Source organism: Salvia splendens, chromosome 1 (assembly GCF_004379255.2).
Source record: "Salvia splendens isolate huo1 chromosome 1, SspV2, whole genome shotgun sequence".
Lineage (NCBI taxonomy): Eukaryota > Viridiplantae > Streptophyta > Magnoliopsida > Lamiales > Lamiaceae > Salvia > Salvia splendens.
This window is the reverse complement of record NC_056032.1, coordinates 45,712,664-45,732,769: the sequence shown is the minus strand read 5'-3', so window position 1 is coordinate 45,732,769 and position 20,106 is coordinate 45,712,664. Positions and strand designations below refer to the sequence as shown.

Genomic DNA, 20,106 nt, shown 5'->3' with positions numbered 1-20,106 from the left:
ATCCTACAGTCTTAAATTAAACCCCATTTTATTTTTCCTTCCAAACTTTGAAACCAAAGTGAAGAAGAAAAAGGGTCTCTCCTCTCCTTATAGTGATGGCATGGTTTCATTCTCTTCTTTCTCCATTGAAGAAATTCTGGGGCAGATTCCGGGAGACCCGAAGAACGCGTAAGTTTACTCGAAAAATCATTATTTTCTTCCTCTTGTATACATTGTGTTGTTATGATCGTGTTTACAATGTTTTTTTTTTCTTGTTTCTTCGTTGATGGTTATATTCTAAACTGCTTCTTGTAACAAATAGAAAAGTGTGTTTCTTGTTTTAGGGCGTGGGATATATGTATTGTACGAGGATGTGAAGTCGTGTTCGTGCGAAGACGTGCACGCGCTGTGGACGCTTCTGGTTGATTCGGATGCTAATTTTACTTAGATACATTCAAATGCTTAATAGTACTTGTTAAATTTTTCTATATTTTAGATTGTTTGTTTGATTTTAGTGATGTTATATCCCAGAAATAAGTTGCTATAACACTAATTTCATATTTTTATTTTACATATGCGTATTTTTGTTGGTTAGTTGGCTGGATTTTATTAAATTGATATTGACAGAGATACAATACATGGTGGATTTTAGAATCAATTATTGGAGATTTGGTTATAGTTGTCATTTGTCAATTGTCACATGCATATGCTATGTTTATATGCGCACACTATTTAGCTTCCATTTAAAATATTATGGTAGTTAAATCAAATTGATTACATGTACGAACTTTAATTCTTTGCTACACCTAAAATAAAAAGACTATTTGTATCAACTATCAAGGATTCAAGATGTTGTGCCTAAGTAATTTTTCGCAACATACATAATAACAAAATGGTTCGTATCAACTTTTATTTCAAAAAAATGATTTTCGATTTGAAATTAATGCGACGTTGGAAATCAAATCAAGTTTGGGATGAATATTTAGGTTAGTCCAATTATTTTTTCACAACAGACAAAACTAATTTAATCAATAATATATAAAATCTTGTATCAGAATAAAAATATTCAACTTAAATGGGACAAATGTAGTACTCCATAATTTATTGAGGTTGAAAAATAGTAGTAATACTTTTCCTTTTACCATTAGGTTACCAATGCAAAAAGTTTATGACCAACAACGTTAAAATTGGGCTAAATCTAAAGCCCATAATAAATATTTAAAAAATATTTATGCCATCAAGATTTGGGCCCAATTGAGCCCAGAACCAATAGATATGAACTACAAAACCCTAGGGTTAAAGCTCTTGCCTTCATTCTACGCAGAAACGCCTCGCTAGCTGGGAACGACGCATCTCAGCTTCTCAAGAGCAGCGGCATTTGGCGATCTGCTTGAACCATACCGTAATCTCTCGAATTCTCTGTCGCTCAGATTTTCCTTTTAAAATTGCATTGTTAAATACGTAGATAGTCTTCTCCATTCAGTTCGAAATCAAATCGAGGTGAATTAGGTTGATAATTCCTCTTTGTTACAGGAAAATGGCGGACAAGGCAGTTACTATCAGGACCAGGAAGTTCATGACTAACCGTCTCCTCTCCAGGAAGCAATTTGTATGTATTGCCAATTTTAGCCCCGATTTTACCTTTTTTTGGTAATTGACTGTCGCAGTTTCGCTCACTGTGTTTTGAATCTCCGTTTTCTGTTTCTGATTGTAGATCATTGATGTCTTGCATCCAGGAAGGGCCAATGTTTCTAAGGTGTGCTCTCGTTTAATTTATATGTTTTGTTTATGTTACAGAGATTAATTGTGCTGTTCTGTTTTTTACTTTTCCTTTTCAATTAATTATATGACCTTTTTGGCATAATTGATTCCCCTTATTCTGTACAGTTCTCTGTTCTTACCAAAGTTTTAATCAATAGTGCAGTGTTCTTCCCATCCACTAAAATTAGAATTTAGCTATTGGGGCGGTGAAGTAAAATATGTATATGCACTAATATTGTGATATTGCCCTTAAAGTTGCTTGGCAGTGTTTTACCAATAAGTATACATGGCATTTATTTCTGTTTTCTGTAATTATGTATGGCATTTATTTCTGTTTGCTGTGTTTTTGTTTTTGCTGAGAATGGTATAAATATGATATCATTAACCTTTTTCATTCCCTTTTCCCCAAATATTTTTTGCGTTCTCTTAGTTCTCTATTTCATTGCTATAGGCTGAGTTGAAGGAGAAGTTGGCAAGGATGTACGAGGTTAAGGACACAAATGCCATCTTTGTGTTCAAGTTCAGGACCCACTTTGGTGGTGGAAAATCTACTGGTTTTGGCTTGATCTATGATTCTGTTGAGAATGCTAAGAAATTCGAGCCCAAGTACAGGCTAATCAGGGTAACTACCTCACTCTATGAACTTATTTATATGTCTAGTTCAGACTGTTACATTTTGTCAAGCATTTTGTTCGTGTATGATGTGTTCTTAATACAGCGTATCGACTGATTAGACAACGATATTGTCCAGATGTTCAGTGAATACCCTCAATCTGTTGCTGCTCCTATCATTGCTCACCATTATTATGAACAGATTATCTGAATAACTCTATGGTTGTGAAGTTCACACTAGTTGTTTTCATTATTCGGATACATGTTTACGCGTGGACATTTTTGTTTGCAGAATGGTCTTGACACCAAGATTGAGAAATCAAGGAAGCAGATGAAGGAAAGGAAGAACAGGGCAAAGAAAATCCGTGGTGTCAAGAAGGTGCGATATTGTATCCCTTAAACTAAATTGCCTTACCTTTTTGTGTGCTAATCGTGCTGTAATTTTTTTGCAGACCAAAGCCGGAGATGCTGCTAAGGCTGGCAAGAAGAAATAATTTATTTCACTTTTTTTCGTTTTGGAGTTGTGACCGTATATTTTTGTTTTGTCATAGAGTTAATTTAGCTACTCGTTTAATGTGTTAAACCCGCACAATATTTTTGGATTGCTACTTAAGGCTCCTACTCTTGCTTTATCAATATCATCAGAGTATTTTCTTTAGACATAATCGTATGTTGCAAACAGTTATTAATGATATTGTCTATCATAATTGTGATTATGCCGTCGAAAGATTGCTAAAGTTAAATGTTTTTCAATTTTCTCTGTGGAAGTATTGCATTGATTTTAAATTTTCATTAAGAGTTTGTTTTTTTATTCTCTTATTTTTGGGTAGGCTCTCAGAGTAACCAATCTTGCCAATGGATCATAATGAGCTGAACTCTCATAATTCCTTGTTTGAATTTCAGTGTTATCAAAATCCTAGTTTTATTAAGTTGTTCTCAAAATAAATTAAATATAGTAGTAAAAAAGTACTACTATATTCTATACAAGCTCATTTTTAAAAATTTTAAAATACAGTAGATTTAAATTTTCTAGAATTCGGCATAGTTTTAAATTTCATTGGCCAATATCGGTTTTATGGTTTTGTTGGAAAAATCTCAACAATACCTTTGTAATGGTACATTCTGTGTAAATCTATATTTTTTTAAAAAAGAAAAATATAGAGTTATGTGATATACTAATATTCAAGAAACTTAAGATTACTTTTGATGGTTAAAACTTAAAACCAATATTATGAGTATCATTAGAAAACTAAAAACCATAATTTTCATACATTTGGATTTAGAAGAACCAAAGTGGAGTATTAGCCAACAAAAATTAGACTGTTATAAAACAATAGTGAAACATCAAATTTTCAGAAAAATTTATGTTATGAGCAATCTTTAATTTTATGACAACAAAAGAGAAATTTTCAGAATTTTCCAATATAGCTAATTTACTTGAATTTAATTTTAACTTTACTTTAAAATTTTAATTATATTTATATTTTAATAGAGGAACAGAAACTGCAGTTTAGTTTAACTATGGGGGCTAAAGTGCAATTATTTCCAGGTGCTTCGGCTATAAATTAAAAAACCAAGTTAGGGTTTTAATTCTTCCCAACCCGCTCAGAGCAGATCGGCCGTCGAAGAACGAAGCTGCTCGATTCGTAATCCAAAAAATGGTGTGCTCCTCGAACTAATTTGCTGTTATAGTTTATCTGTGAAATTGTTTAATCCTTTTGATTTGTGACTAACTGTTTGGGATTTTCGAGCTGCAGTCTCTCGTTGCAAACGAAGATTTCCAGCACATTCTACGTGTGCAGAACACGAACGTTGATGGAAAGCAGAAGATTATGTTCGCCATGACCTCGATCAAGGGTATTGGTCGCCGTTTCGCCAACATCGTCTGCAAAAAGGCCGATATTGACATGAATAAGAGGTCTGGCTTTCTCTTTCTCCATACTTTGCTAACTCTCTGTGTTTCTGTGTTCGTGCTAAGATTAGGTTGAATTAAGGACTAATTACTGATTTTCACTCAGTTTTTCTCCTAATTATAATATCAATCGCATTGCTGAATGAATTTAATTATTGATTTTGTGTTGCGATTTATTGTGTTGTCTAGGGTGGAGATAATTTAAATGCGTTGATGATGTTGTTATGAGTGATGCGAATTTGATACTACCTTTATATAGGTTGTAGTTCTAAACACGGCCGTTTTTATGTACATTGCTGCACCACTTATTGGTTTTCATTTGAACTTTATTCAATTTCAAAGTTGTATATTGTCAGCTTTGCCATCTCTTGCTTTGAGCTCATAGGGTTTAGGCATTTTGGTGGTTGTATTCAGCTAATTGATTATAGATAGTTGTGATTCCTCTATTCTAAAAACATTGCTATGGATGTCGAAAACTTATTCCCATATTAGAAAAAAAACTTCACTCTATTAATCTATTTGGACTAAAGATTTTTACTATTGATTTATATATGTTCTAATCAAGTGGTCTTAAACTTTCTAAGTTCCTCTCTACTTTGTTGTCTCTGTGCTTAATTATTCTCTTTGTTGGAATGCTTGGCATGTCTTCATTTTGTCGACTTGTGTTGTGCAATTTGCAAGTAATCTGAACTATCATCCTCTTTTGCAGGGCTGGTGAACTCTCTGCTGCCGAAATCGACAGCTTGATGGTTATTGTTGCGAACCCCCGCCAGTTCAAGATCCCCGACTGGTTTTTGAACAGGAAGAAGGATTACAAGGATGGCAAGTTTTCCCAGGTGACATCCAACGCCCTGGACATGAAGCTCAGAGATGATCTTGAGCGATTGAAGAAGATCAGGTGTGATTCTAGACTTGACATATCTTAGTTTGTATCCAGCTCTTGCTTATACATCTAATTGGTTTTTGTGCGCTCTACTTTCAGAAACCATCGTGGTCTCCGTCACTACTGGGGCCTCCGCGTGCGTGGACAGCACACCAAGACCACCGGTCGCAGGGGAAAGACAGTTGGTGTCTCAAAGAAGCGATAGAGCGTTGTCATTTCATCTATATCTTGTTGCTATGGATACCTTTGTTTTGTTTTAGGCTTTGCAAGAGATTTACATGAACCAACTTCTTTACCTTTGTTTTGGATTCCAAGTTTGTCTTCCAATATTGATTTTGATCATTATTTTTATGACACTCGGTAAATCAAAGAAGGAACTTGTAGCTTTTTGTGCCCAAGTAATTTATTCGAAGAATTTTATTAATGCTGTTTTTATTTTATTATATTTTATTTAAAATTTCTCTGCATTTATTCATTAATGTTGTTTACACATAATATATGGCCTGATTTCTTACAGTAGAGTAATTTTTACTAATTTAAATTTCTTTGGTAATGGTTGAGTTGTAATTTAAATTAATTCCGATTATATTTTTATAGGAAGAATACACCAAATAAAAAAATTTGGGTATAAATATTTTGATATCCACTTCTCTATTTTGGTCCATTACTGGGCCCAAACAAAAAAAAAAAGAATATGGGGTAGCCAGAAATTCTATCGGGCCCAAAACTGTTGCCTAATACTAGATGTTATTGGAAAAGTGATCAATTATCCCATTTAGGAGAATTATTATTTTTTTGTTTCTTATAATCAACCACATCATCTCATTAAAACCATTTATGTGTCATTATTCATCTAAATCACAAAAAATTCGAACGCGCACCAACATAGCATCATCACATTTGTCCAGTAAAAAAATCATCATGATATAATTGATAATCTTTTATACTTGATGATATGTGGAGGAAGCCAAATGTAATAAGTAATAGGACAGAGCATAATATATGAACTACTACTAGTCAACTGTTAAAAGATATTACTAGTAATTTTGTAGAAAACAAATTATTCCTATTGAACAATTATATGTGGTGCAACTTGTAAGTAGATAACAGGACAATTACAATTTATTAAAAATCACATGCTCTTCACAAACATAAAAACACAGAATTTTCAATTCTGACAACGAGTTATCCCAAGTCACACAATATTTTATCCAAGAAAAAAATACTCCATCCGTTTCTTCATAATTGAGGTAAAACTTTTCGGCACGGAGTTTAAGAAATGAATGTTGAATGTGTTAAATAAATAGACAAAAAAGTAAGAGAAGGAAAAAAGTAGAGAGAATAAAGTAGAAAGTGAATAAAGTAAAGAGAATAAAGTAAGAAAGAGAAAAAAGTTACTATATAGGGGAATGACTCAACTATGAGGAAACTTCCCAAAATAAAAACTATGGAAAAACGGAGGAAGTACAGTTGATTCTTAATAATTTCAGAAAGCAGCAAAGCAAGAGAAGTGGGGTTTGGGGGGTAAGAAATTGAAGATTCCCTGATTTTGTCCATGGCCCAACTTTACAAATGATTTAATCATAGATCCTAATCTAAATTAATTACTATTTTGTCACTTCACCAAGATTCTGCCTTTAATCAGCCTAAGGGGGCGTTTGTTTGGTATGATAGCCCTAGATATTGGCTTCTATCTAGTGTTTGATTGGTATGATATAACTACACGAGGACCCGGTATAAACTCCATGACCCGGAAAGATTTATGATAGCTACATGTCATTTTCATATACGCCTAACCAGGCTGAAGGCTATGATTGAAGTTATGTTGCCGATCCAGATTGTGTTCTACACATCGGTTGTCTAAAACACCCCTCCCCTTCCTCCCCTCACTTCATTTGCTTTCCAACAACTGACGGCAGTCAAGAGGCCACTGAACCCAAATTGCAGAAGCCCTAATTAAGAGGAATGGGGGTGAATGTTCCGAGAATCGCAGTGGCTCGAGGTCTCCAAACAAGGCCTCGACTGCATGGGCATGTCAGCCAGCTATGGCCAGCGGAAGCCCGAAGATGAGATGATCCAATTTATACACCACGCCATCAACTCCGGCGTCACGTTTCTCGACACCTCCGACGCCTACGGTCCCCACACCAACGAAATTCTTATTGGAAAGGTATTATTTCTCTCTGCTTAAGTTCTGAATTCAATCGATTGAATTAGTGTATTCGAGTATTCACTCGTGGAGGTTCAATCTGTTTGCGATTTGTGCTAATTACTTGTGCAGTTATGCATTGTGATTTTGACAATCTTCATGATTATTTGAGCTTAATTTATTTGAGGAGATTCTCATGGAGGCTGAGATTTGAATAAAGTGCACTATGATTTTCTTGAACTATTTACTATTATGTTGAAATTGTTGCAGGCTTTAAAAAGGGGTTGAGGGAGAAAGTGCAAATTGCTTCAAACTGGTTCCTTTTCTGCTTCGTATTGTGCCATAGGTTTCATCATTTAAATTTAGTTATTTTGTGGTTTGTAACTTGAAAACTCATCTCCAATTCGATGATGTATGGAAATTTTATTTTACAAAAAGTGGATAGCAAAATTATGTATTTCAAACTCATCTCTAATTTGATGATGAATGGAATTTACATGCTATGTTTATGAGGGCATATTTGTCAATCAGTGTTGCTATCATGGTTTTGTAGTAGCCCAACCAAAGACCAAATAAGTTATATGATTATCACTATCAGCCCAAACAAACGTCCGATTGAGATATAATACTATCAGCACTATCATGTGAAACCCTATACAACTACCCTATCATACACAATACTCTCATACCAATCAAACGAACCCTAAGATGACACCTTTCTCCCTTGTATGAGATGCCGTGGCAGTGACGAGTGTTTAATATAAAATTAGTAAAATAGAAAGAGAAAAAAATTTATTAGAATACTGTTAATCCTATTAAACACTCCTCTTTTCTCGTTCGTTTACTTCAGACAACAAACCATTTTTAGCCATTGATGAACTATTGTTGAATCTAAATGAAACATAACTTAGGATTCGCATCACATCACCACAGGTAAATGAAAAATCAATAATGCGCCTTTTCAACAAATGTAGAAATGCTACTACAATCTTTAAATTTCTTGGCTCTATGTATTGGTGTTCTTATCAATCACATTAAAGTTTTTATTTAATGAAAGAGTTATAAAAATTGTAACTTGATTGAACATGTAAGAGCATCGTTAACACAAGGGGCCGGGCCGCAAATCGCGAGTCCCGGCCCGTCCTGCGCGTTGGAGGGAGAGACGTTGCGGCCTGGGCCGGTCCTGGGGCCACAGTTGCGGCCTGGGGACGGTCTCGGGGTCCGGCCCGGGCTCGCGTTGGATGGTTCCATGCCGTGACGGAGCTGTAATTTTTGCCAAAAATTGGAAGAGGAAGAAGAGGGAGAGGGAGATGGGTGACAGAGCCCAATTTTCTGATTTCTTTTGCATTTGGAAGAGGAAGAAGAGGGAGGGAGAGAGGAAGTTGAGCGAGGAATATGAAGAAGAGGGGAGGCGTAATTTATAAATTTTTTGCATTTTTTTATGTTATAATTTTTAGTTTTTTTGCATTTTTTTATGTTAAAATTTTTAGTTTTTTTTGGATTTGTATTTTTTTTCTAGGATTTGTAATTTCTTTTTTCGAATGAACAATTTATTTTCCCGATTTGAATTGTTCAACGTATTGCATTTACGAGTCAAATAGATTGAAGTTGTGAATAGTGTCAATTATTAGTTCCAGCCCGGTTGTGACCTGCAGGGTTAGAGCAGTTGGGGCCTGTGCCGCAACTGTAAATGAATGATGACGTGGAGGGGATTTGGGGTCTGAAACCGGACCGGGGTTAATGGTGCCCTAAAATGTGATAGAGTTTAGGGCTTTGTACTTGTAAAGATGAGCCCACATGCTCTTGTTTTCATTGAAAGGACATCGGCCACTTTTCTTCATCACTATTTAATTAGTCTCTGTAGCTTACATTATGTAAAACATATATACATTCAGGAAAAGTAAATTACATATGATTTTTATTTTTAAAAAGTCAATAAAATTCAAAAACCTAGTAAAGAGAGTATTCTACCGATGACATGATTAACCTATGATGCCAAAAAAATGTGTACTTTCTGATAAAAGAACCACATGATTGGTCTGATAAATCATACCACATGTACACTATACATATAGTAATATTTGTCATTATTATAAAATAAAATTATTGGTCCGAGATATCATCATATGTATCTAAGTTTGTAATCATAGATAGCACTATTTTACTTATTACATCTTCATTTTTAAGAAATTATTAACCCTATAAAGAGCCTGAAAAATAAAATTCTTCATAGAAATACGACATTGAGAATATACAACCAATAATTATTTAGTAGTATATGATATTGAAGGATGACATAATTAGTAGTAGTAAATGGCAACGAAATTCATTTGTTATTACCCCTATTATTCATTTATTCAGAAATAAATAAATTTATCAGTATGAAGAAGTTTGGTGACAGAAACTATCAAATCAATTATCACATGTTAGGTAATTGCTCAATATGGTTGGACCATAATAGGGGACCAGTAACATGATTTTCAAGATACAGATGTTGATAGATTAATTACAATTCTATTAAAAAAAATTACTAGTAAATTTCTAATTATATTTTATTTCTTGTAATAATAATTAAATAATTATAGTGATTTAATAACTTAGAGAATCCTAAGTAGATATATATTAATTAATTCATGAAAGCTTTTGTCAGTAAAATAGAGACAGCCTTTTTCTGTAGGGTTTCAGAATAATATTTATAGCCTTTATTGTAATTATAATGTGACAGATCAAAATTTCCAACGAAGAAAATGAAGTTTGATTGCTTTTTTTATGGGCGACCAAAATTAAATAAAAGGCAAAGTTAATGTATATCAATTCGAGAATGGAGTTATTTTCATTTTATCCATATTTTTAATAAAAAAATTCATGAAAAATTGTTAAATTCTGGCTTGTCACGTATTTTTCAAAATCTGAATTATAAACTATGAAGTTCGGAATTCCCGTTATTTCATCGGTCTTCTTTCTGGCAAAATTTGCGATAATATCTCAGTAAGATTATGAATACATTAAAATATTAACTCATATTTAAGGTGACGGAGTGTATGTTTTTATGGTGGTGGACGACTTGTTAAAATCTGGCTGTCACATTATTGCATATTTGGTCGAAATAATAATGAGACAATGGTGAAAAATGTAAACTTGGTGATTTAAAATTTATTTTTAAAAAATACGAAAATCCTCCTATAAAAAATAAAAGGCCAGTGTAATACTCCCTCAATTCCATATTACTTGAGGCATTTCTGTTCGGCACAGGATTTAAGAAAATTGTGTTTATTGAGTTAAATAAATTAAAATAAAGTAGAAGAGATAATGCAATAAATAAGAGGAGAGAGGATAAAGTAAAAGAAAAAATAAAGTAGGTGTAATTATATATTTTATTTTTAGTCCTAAAAAAATGACTCAAGTAACTTTGGACAACCCAAAATGTAACTAGATATGGAGTTGAAGACCAATTGGGGACCAACCATTTTGTCATATATCCAAATAGAGTAAATAATCACATTTACATATGTTCTCCGATGATTAATATTCCGCAAATGTAGCCGAAAACGACGCTAAATTAATTAAATAACTAATCATAAAAAAAAAGAGAGTGGATCATAAAATCGGTGAAATCTTACGTTTTCCGGCGAGAATTACCGGCGATGAGGGCGACGAGGAGGTCGGCGAAGGCTCCGATGATGAATTTGTGGGTGGGTTTGGGGTTGAGGGAGAGGTAGCACGTGAGCAGCTCGTGCAGGTAATCCCAGCTCTCCTCCACGTCGTGCACGCCACGCGCCTCCACCATTTCCTGCATGGATCGCCGGAAGTCGGCGAAGGGGTCCGGCGAGTAGGTGGGGACGGCCACGGCGGCCTCGTTGTCGAGCGAGGCCGATGACGTGGACGCGACGGACGAGGAGGAGGAGGAGGAGTCAACGATGGAGTTAGACCGGCCCGGGGAGGAGAAGAAGAAGCGTCGGGAGGCGAATGCGGTGGCGAGATCGGGAGTGGAGGGGGCCGAGGCGGCCCCCGGGATGGGGAAGCTCTCGTAGAGGGAGTTGAAGTTCTTGAATAGGTGGGAGGGTGGATTTTGATTTTCCGGCGGCGGCGGAGATTTTATCTTTGTGAAGCATAAGTTGAGGTTTCTTGACATTTTTTTTTTGGTGGGAGAGAAGTTGATTGTGTTAATGTTGAGAAAGGTATGAAATGTGTATATTTTGGGGGGCTTTGCCATCTGTTAATATTTTGGCTAACGACTTTTCTTCTCTCTCCTAACAAAGTTCATAATTTTGCATTTTGTGATGATAGTTTCGTAATTTTGCATTTGTTCTCATTTTGAAATTAATCAAACGTCTGATGTAGATATGTAAAAAAAAACTACTATTAAATTAATAATAATTTTGTATAGAAAATAAAATAAACGGCATGGTATGGGTTGTCTTGTCTTAGCTCGTCCAAAATTAATAATTTGTTTGTCTTATTGTCAAAGTTGTTAATCTAATAGTATACTAAGGTCATCTGCAACGCTTGTCTCTTATCTGTCTCTTAATCATCTAATCTCTTAACTATTCATGACCCCCACTGTACTTTTTACTCCACCTCTTAACTAAGAGACACCACCTGCAACCATTCATCTCTTATCTGTCTCTTAACCATCTCATCCATTAACTATTCATGTTGTGCAAGATTATGCACGTATACATGATGTCGACCATATTCTCCATAAACCACGTACGAGGCGGGGCTTTGATAATGTTGAAGCGTGCTTGGAGAACCCCGAACGCCCTCTCAACATCCTTCCGAGCAGCCTCTTGCTTCTGCGCAAAAAGAGTCTGTTTTTCATTCACCGGCCTGCTGAACGTCTTCACGAAGGTTGGCCACTTCGGGTAGACGCCGTCGGAAAGATAGTTCGCCATTTTATACCGCCGGTTGTTAGCGATGAAGTTGATGGACGGCGATTTACCATCCAAAACTTCGGCGAAGAGGTCGGATTGGTTGAGCACGTTAACGTCGTTGTTCGATCCGGGGACCCCGAAGTACGCATGCCAAATCCATAACCGGTAGTCGGCAACGGCCTCGAGTATAACGGTGGGGTGAGTGCTTTTGTGGCCGCTCGTATATAACCCCCTCCACGCCACAAGGCAATTCTTCCGTTGCAAATGCATGCAATCGACGCTGCCAAGCATCCCGGGGAATCCGTGCACTTCTTCGTTAAGGTGGAACAGAAACTGACAATCTGCCGTGCTTGGCTTCTGGAGAAATTTGTCGGTGAAGGCTGCCCGGACGCCTTTGCAGAAGTTCATCAAGCACATTCTCCCAGTGCTTTCTCCAATGTGGAGGTATTCGTCGAACAAATCCGCCGTTTGTCCAGTAGCAAGCTGACGGATTGTTGCAGTACATTTCTGCAACGTCATGTGGCTGGGACGGCCGACGGCGTCGAACCCTTCTTGGAAGAACTCTTCCCGGGCAGCCAATGTATTTGCGATGTGCAGAAATAGGGGTTTCCGCATGCGAAAACGGCGACGGAAGTAGGTCTCTCCCCATACTGGGTTATCACAGAAGTAGTCGCGTACTAACCTTGCGGCGACTTCCTCCCGGTTAATGTGGATGTAAGTCCGGGATCGTCATTGGGGCGGCGCGGCGCGACTTCCTCCGCCTCCTTACGTCGATCTTCTTCAAGCGATTCTTCCATTATTCGACTCATTTGCTCAAATGGATCCATGAATGGATTAAATTTGGGAGAAGAATAAAAGAGATGATTTGAGATGAAAATTGGAGTGGAAAGAGAGATGATTTGAGAATAATAGATGTGTGTTTGTGTGTGTTAAAGATGAGTATTTATAGAATAAAAAAAAGAAAAAAAATATTTTTTTTAAAATGACCGTTAAACGGTCATATTACTCTTTTTTAGTTATTATTTATTATTTTTTTTATTAAATTCGAATTTTAAAAAATGATTTATTGTGTTAGCTTGATGAAGCCCACTCGCGGGCCGGCGAGTGGGCGTCACGTGGCGAGCTGACGCGCCAGCCGTCTCGGTGAGACGGTCGTCGCGGCGAGACAGGGACGAGACGGGAAGCTGCAACGTGTCTCGCGTGCGTCTCGTCTCGGAGGGACGAGATAAGAGACACCCGCGGGACGCGTTGCGGGTACTCTAATTTGTTTGTCTTATCTCGTCAAAGTTGTTAATATAGAAGGTGGAGAGTGATCAATTGCTAACTCACCCCTTAGTTGCTAACTACAACTAACTTAAGACTAAAGGAATTAAGAGATCTAATGGTTTATGATTTGCCATGTGTAATTTCGTTTTTCATATTTTAATATTAAAAATAGGGATATTTGCATCAATATCATAAAACTTTCAAAAAGTTGGGTTTTTCCCACAAACTTTAAAATTGACAAATAATATCACGAACTTTACCCCGAGTTTGTTTTTTCCCACGAATAAAAAAATTCCCACAAATAATATTATGATACGGATTTGTTTTCGTAATTTTCCGACAACAATTTTGAGAGATTCAAGTTTTTCAATCTTTGAATATAGTTTTTCTTGAAGCACACCCTCCAAAATTATTCTTCAATCTATTAAAATGACATGAATTTTTCATTCGTGGGAAAAAAAAAACCGGGATAAAGTTCGTGATATTACTTGCCAATTTTAAAGTTTGTGGGAAAAACCTAACTTTTTGAAAGTTTCATGATATTAGATACCAATATTCCTTAAAAATATAAGATTAACTACCACATTTAGGGTTTTGAATCGCAATGTCAGTATTGTGTATTAAAGATATCAACACAATGCATTAAATATGTCAACACAATTTAATATTGATATTGTATACATGTTATGTTGAAATATTATGTTATCTATATTGATATTAGGCTATATTAGGCTGTTTGTTGAAAATTTGAAAATTTACAATTTTTTTTGTTTTGACATCGGAACATATGCATATAAGATCTCTTTGGAATCCTTATAAAATTATCTTTAATTTGATATATGTTGTGTGAAAAAATAATTTAAATTAAGATAGATATAACCATTTAAAGTTTAGAGATATTTTTTAAAAGTTAGTTATAACTAACTTTTTGTTAAATGACATTAATACCCATAATTGACTTTTTTTACACTATATTGATATTAGTGGTTGTACGATCTTATGTCTTGATTTAATGATTCAAAGCCTATCATTTAGTTGTAGTTAGCAATTTAAGGGTGATGTAGCAATATAATGCTTCTGCTACTCATTCCTCAATAATACACCGTTCCTCTACAAATAACAATCCATAAATAAAAATAGATTATAAAATAGATTATGTTTTGTAACTTATAAATTTTATCCTACGTGGTTAATTAAATGTCCATTAAGAGAAAGTGATAATAATTAAAAATGGGTAAAACTTATGGAGTTGATGCATTAGAAAGATAAAAGTTCATAATAATTGGATCTTTTTTTTATAGTAGAAAACTCATATTTGTTCTTCACTTGATGTTCACAAAACAAGTATTTCAATTTGAAAAAATATTGATATTTAAATTATAAAATAAAATATGAAATTAGGAAAATATGAAATTAGGAAACCATGCATGTGTGGAAACTGTATAGAAAATGTTGATGGGGTCAAGATGAATCCTTACACCTTTGTAGTTTAGGATTAAATCGACTTCACAACCATGTATATATATATATATATACACACATGTCATTTTACAAATTAATATCATCTTCTAAATAAATAAATATCATAAAAAACCTTGCCAAATTAAAATTTTGATATGTTAAGATAGGTGCGTCACAAAATTTAGTTATATTTTGGTGTATTAAATATTTGTATGTAACCAAATTGTTTATATTATTAGATGTAAAAAATTTACAAAAATTCATGTGGTAATGTAACTAAGTCTCTACCCGGAAACGTTGAGTAAGTCATCCAAAATAACCCAACACAACAAGTAAGACTGGAAAATAAAAGCATTAACTAACAAATCGAAAGCAAGAAAAAGGTCATCTCTTCAATGATCTTTGATTGTTGCATTTGTGGTCCTAAGCTTGTTATCTAACTATCTTATAATCTTGACCAGATCCTCATACATTTGCCATGGTAGGAAAGAAATTTTTTTGACATCACCCTTTGATTCAGTTACAATTCTATCTTATACTTACATGCACATTTATTAGTGATGATAATTTACAACTACATAGATTGAAATATTATAATGTAACACATAGGAATGAGGAATCATTTTGTGGTTGCCATGTTTATATAAAAATTACTCAATTTTACCATAGTATATGATTCTTTTGCATGTAAACTGGCTCAAATAAGACATATATACAAATACTAAAAACAAAGAAGAAAAGAGTCCTTTTTCAAAATACAACCAAATCCCACTTTATCATCTGTGGTTGAATGTTTCACATCACAACTAGATATTTAAGATTTAAAACCAAGAAATCTTATTACATTAATATTTACATATATAAAAAATATTGATGTTCACTCAAGACATGTTTTGCTAAAAAGGGATGTTGTAAACAAATTCAGAGCCGTATCATCAAAAGCTCACATGGTGGGGATATCTCACCCACCATTTTGCTCTATTTAATTAATTAATTATTTTATTTGAAAAGTTTGTTATTTGTCATGATAATAAATGACGCATTGACAAAAACATTAATTTCGATCCTTTAATTAATGTCGAATTTATGAGTTTGTATAGCTTTTTTGAATAGTTTATAAATTAGATGTTTTAACTCTTTATTGAATAATAATAATGGGTTCTCGTGCTTATAGATATTGTAGATGATAATGTTTGATGTTTACTATTTTAAGCATGAGCATGCAAGCCCATATTGATATTAATTGGCATTTTATTTTTCTTATGATTTAGTATAAGTAATTAAATCTTCTTACAACTTCTCAATTGTCAATTGATCTGCTAGAATGATTGAATCATACGAGACTTTAAATAAATCATAGTTTTTGAAAATTAAAATTATTATTCAATATAAAAAAATTGATTACGGAAATAGTTTTCCCATTAATTATATGAGATCCAAACCTAAAACGAAAAGGTTACAATGGAGTAACATAATTGGAAAATAAAATTTGGAAAATAGTAAAACGATGTTTTCGCTCCATAAACAATCAACGATCGCCGAAAACCATCATGCCCCCATAATCTCGTTCGATTTCTCAGTCCGTTTTGCAAGCCTCGTAGTGCAAATTTCAAGTAATTTGAGACTGTGACTATTTCAACTTCGTCGGTTAGAACTGCATCGAGTGGCATTAACTTTTTTTTTAAAATTTGAAAATAGCATTAATAATAACTCCTTATCCATTTGTGTGGTGAATTAAACACTTGGTTATAGAGGAAATGTCTAAGATGACATTTGATACACGATTTAAGATTCACTTGGTGGGAGAGAAAACATTTGGAAAATATTTAACTTTTTCTAGCATTATTTAATATTCCACATGTTCAAACTTTATCTTGCCAAAAAAAATTAATATTGATGGAGATGGATCTTATATATTTAAATAACTTTTCTTCTACTTTTTTATATGGATAAAGGGATGAAAGTGATAGTTCTTAGCCTACCTAGCCTTTAAACGAAATACGTACAACTTTTTTGATTATGAACTTACATATTTCTATAAATATACATGTAGTTTAATGCTACAAAAATGTAGTTAAGTTGAGTGGCAAATAAGGTATACTAAAAGCTATTAATTCGTGTTTTAAGTTTAAGATTTTTCTATAGCGTTTTCTGATTTATCTTTATTTATTAGGAAATGATCTCCATTTAAATTGATGACATATTTTACAATTGGTGTATAATATTAATATGTGAGCTGCAAAGATACTGCTAAGCCAATTGATGAAGTTAATAAGCAACATATTGTAATTAAATAATCATTGTGTCATTAAATCACTGAATACCAGCTATTAAGCCTAATTAAAAATAAAAATAAAAATCACGTCTTGTTGTCGTATGTATACAACTCTATCAACTACTACATTTTTCAAATGAAAATAGTTGACATAGTTTGACGATTTTCTTATCTGTAATAATAATTTATCATTAGTGATCACGTGTGCTAGCTAGATTGGCAAATTAATTGATCTCAAATATAAACAATTTATTTACTCAAATGTCCTTCAAAAATTATTGTTTTGTATATTTATATTACTTTCTACTCTTTAAAACTAGTGGAATAGAAATAAGAAAACAGAAGTACATAAGTACTTCCTCTGTTCGTGAATAGGAGTTCCATTTTTCCATTTTGGTCCGTTCATGATTAGGAGCCCCGGTTCATAATTACCATAAACAGTAAAAAGACCTCACACTCCACCAAGTCATTCCACCCACATAGGAGTATCATTTAAAACTAATATTCCCCCCGTCTCCAAAGAGTATGGACTATTTTCATTTTCGTCCGCCCCGAAAAAGTATGAACTTTCTAATTTTAAAAAATTCAAATAACATATTACACATCATTTTATTTACAACTTATACCATTACTATTAACAACTTATATATCATTACAATAATGTGGACCTCACTTTCCACTAACATTATTTCCACTACCCTTTCTCTCTGTCTTACTTTTCCCTTTATTTATTAAAACCCGTACCGAACCCACTATTCATACTCTTTGGGAACGAAGGGTGTATATACAAGTGGGACCCATCTTTTTTAATAATGCTTAAAACCTGTTCCGAAAAAAAAAATGAGACTCCTATTCACGGGACAGAGGGAGTATGAGGGCAACCTCCATAATTAATTCACATTTAATTATCTACCAAAAAGAACTTTAAAATAATGAAAAGATGCATACCTAGGTATAAAAAGCGAATCTTTTGCATGGCATTGTCTATCCAAACATAAAAGCAATCTCTATCAAAAATACGTACGAGAGTATAAAATAAGCATCAAATAAAAACTAAAAAAACCCATAGAGGACTAACTTCAAACTAAATATTGTGATAGGGTCCTCGAGCATCTAAATCACGCTCAAGATCACGTCCAAATCTCTCTCAATGAAAGCACCAGTTGATAGGATTGTGTATCCTATTGTTCAGCAATAGAGCACTCGAACGATTACGAAGAATAAAATAAACCCTAGTTGAGGTGCTAGGGGGCGATTTCCGCCAGAACCGAGAATGAAAACAAGTAATTAACTTTATTTCTCAATGACTCAAAATACTATAGAATTCTATAATTTATAGAATTCTAAACGCTAAACATATCTTGCTAAGCAAGCAAAATAATTAAATAAAAAAGATTACAAAAGATATGCAAAATCAAATCAAATACTATTAAAAGATAAGTTTGGGATTGAGAGAGATTTGGACGTGATCTTGAACGTGATTTAGATGCTCGAGGACCCTATCATAATATTGACTCGTGATTTAAGCCATAAACAACCTTAAACAAACAATAAATAAACATTAAATAGTGGATAATAATTGGATTTTGTTGTGGAAAGTATGGAGAGAAGTCCCACTCATTACAAGTTGTTTGGTACATAGAGAGAATGGGGCCTCGACCATTATTACCGAATCATAGCTGCCTTCGACTGTGACACTTCTGACTTCACTACATTATTTTATTTTCTTTATTCTTTTTCTCAATCTAAATAATTAATTACACAAGAATGATCGAACAAAAAAAATCAACTAAATCCTAATTTCTTGAGAACGTTACATAATTTTAAATCAAATCTGACTCTAAAAACAGTTTTTTTTCAACTATTATATGAGGTCCTAAAATCCTAATAACTCAAACTAAAATAATATTAACTACTAAAATTACATATTTTCTCCTCAACTGGTCTTTGATGGCCAAAAATCCACAATGCATTAGTACTTCTCCAGCAAAGTGTTGTGTTTGATTCCTCCGACTATTTCACATGTCCCATGTGAATTCCAAGTTTTTTTTCGAGATTATGACTTTTCTAGCTTCATCAGCTACAAAATTCGAATCGTGGAGAGAGATCTTGTGGTTATTTGGACCTACCAAATGAACATGAAATAGCTAAGGCACGATATAATTATATGAACACGACATAATGAAGAAGATAAATTGTTTAATTAGTCAATATTCCATGTAATAGAAGTATAGTTACACTTACTATACTAACTTACTAGTACAAATGAAATTTTCCTATCTTTTGAACATGAATATAGCTGAGGCACGGGCCTGTGATTGATAAAGGCCCAATAGCTAGGCCCAGTAGCTAGGCCCATCACATAGGCCAATTAAAAACAATCTATTTATATGAATTTAAGTATTCATTATTTTATAAATCAGATTAAACAAAAAGAAATTAATTGTCAAGCAAATTTGTAAAATCCTTAGTACTATGCCACATGCAACTCGAACAAAGCTAACAAGTGTATAACTCCACCGCCAAAATCCCCTTAAAAACACCATCAAATTAGAGAAAACCTTTTAATTTAAATATTAACGTGAAAATGAATAAGAATAAGAATAAGAATAAGAATGAAGAGGAGAAGCCCATCAAATACGGCGACGTTTTCAACGTCTCCGGCGAGCTAGCCGCCAAAGCCATAGCGCCGCAAGACGCCGCCACAGTGGAGGCGGCGGAGAAAAGCGTGCTCGGGTGGATCCCCAAGAGCGGGATGGCCACCGTCATGAAATTCGCGGCGGACCACAACGAGCACCACGGCTTAGTCTGCCGCGACGACATCACCGACGCCGTTAAGGAGAGCGGAACAGAAATCGCAGAGACCACTGTCGTCGGCCACCGCCTCATATCCGAATCCATCGGCGGACAAGTAATTAACTTATACTCCCTCCG

The 20,106-nt window shown here is 34.3% G+C and overlaps 3 protein-coding genes across 3 annotated transcripts; 2 read left to right on the top strand and 1 right to left on the bottom strand.

Moving 5' to 3' along the window:
• The first annotated feature begins 1,248 nt into the window (after positions 1 to 1,248).
• On the top strand, positions 1,249 to 3,017 carry LOC121802125 (40S ribosomal protein S24-1). Its single transcript, XM_042201706.1, has 6 exons — positions 1,249 to 1,381; positions 1,513 to 1,588; positions 1,694 to 1,735; positions 2,192 to 2,362; positions 2,645 to 2,731; positions 2,805 to 3,017. The coding sequence occupies exons 2-6, from the start codon at positions 1,517 to 1,519 to the stop codon at positions 2,844 to 2,846; spliced, it is 414 nt and encodes a 137-aa protein (XP_042057640.1). The 5' UTR covers positions 1,249 to 1,381; positions 1,513 to 1,516; the 3' UTR covers positions 2,847 to 3,017.
• Positions 3,018 to 3,925: 908 nt separating this feature from the next.
• LOC121802115 (40S ribosomal protein S18-like) lies at positions 3,926 to 5,571 on the top strand. Its single transcript, XM_042201697.1, has 4 exons — positions 3,926 to 4,013; positions 4,110 to 4,270; positions 4,974 to 5,162; positions 5,247 to 5,571. Exons 1-4 carry the CDS (start codon positions 4,011 to 4,013, stop codon positions 5,350 to 5,352), a joined length of 459 nt encoding a protein of 152 aa, XP_042057631.1. The 5' UTR covers positions 3,926 to 4,010; the 3' UTR covers positions 5,353 to 5,571.
• A 5,177-nt stretch (positions 5,572 to 10,748) lies between these two features.
• LOC121803305 (transcription repressor OFP16-like) lies at positions 10,749 to 11,538 on the bottom strand. Its single transcript, XM_042202987.1, has one exon. The coding sequence runs from the start codon at positions 11,507 to 11,509 to the stop codon at positions 10,913 to 10,915; it is 597 nt and encodes a 198-aa protein (XP_042058921.1). The 5' UTR covers positions 11,510 to 11,538; the 3' UTR covers positions 10,749 to 10,912.
• Between the last annotated feature and the right edge of the window lie 8,568 nt (positions 11,539 to 20,106).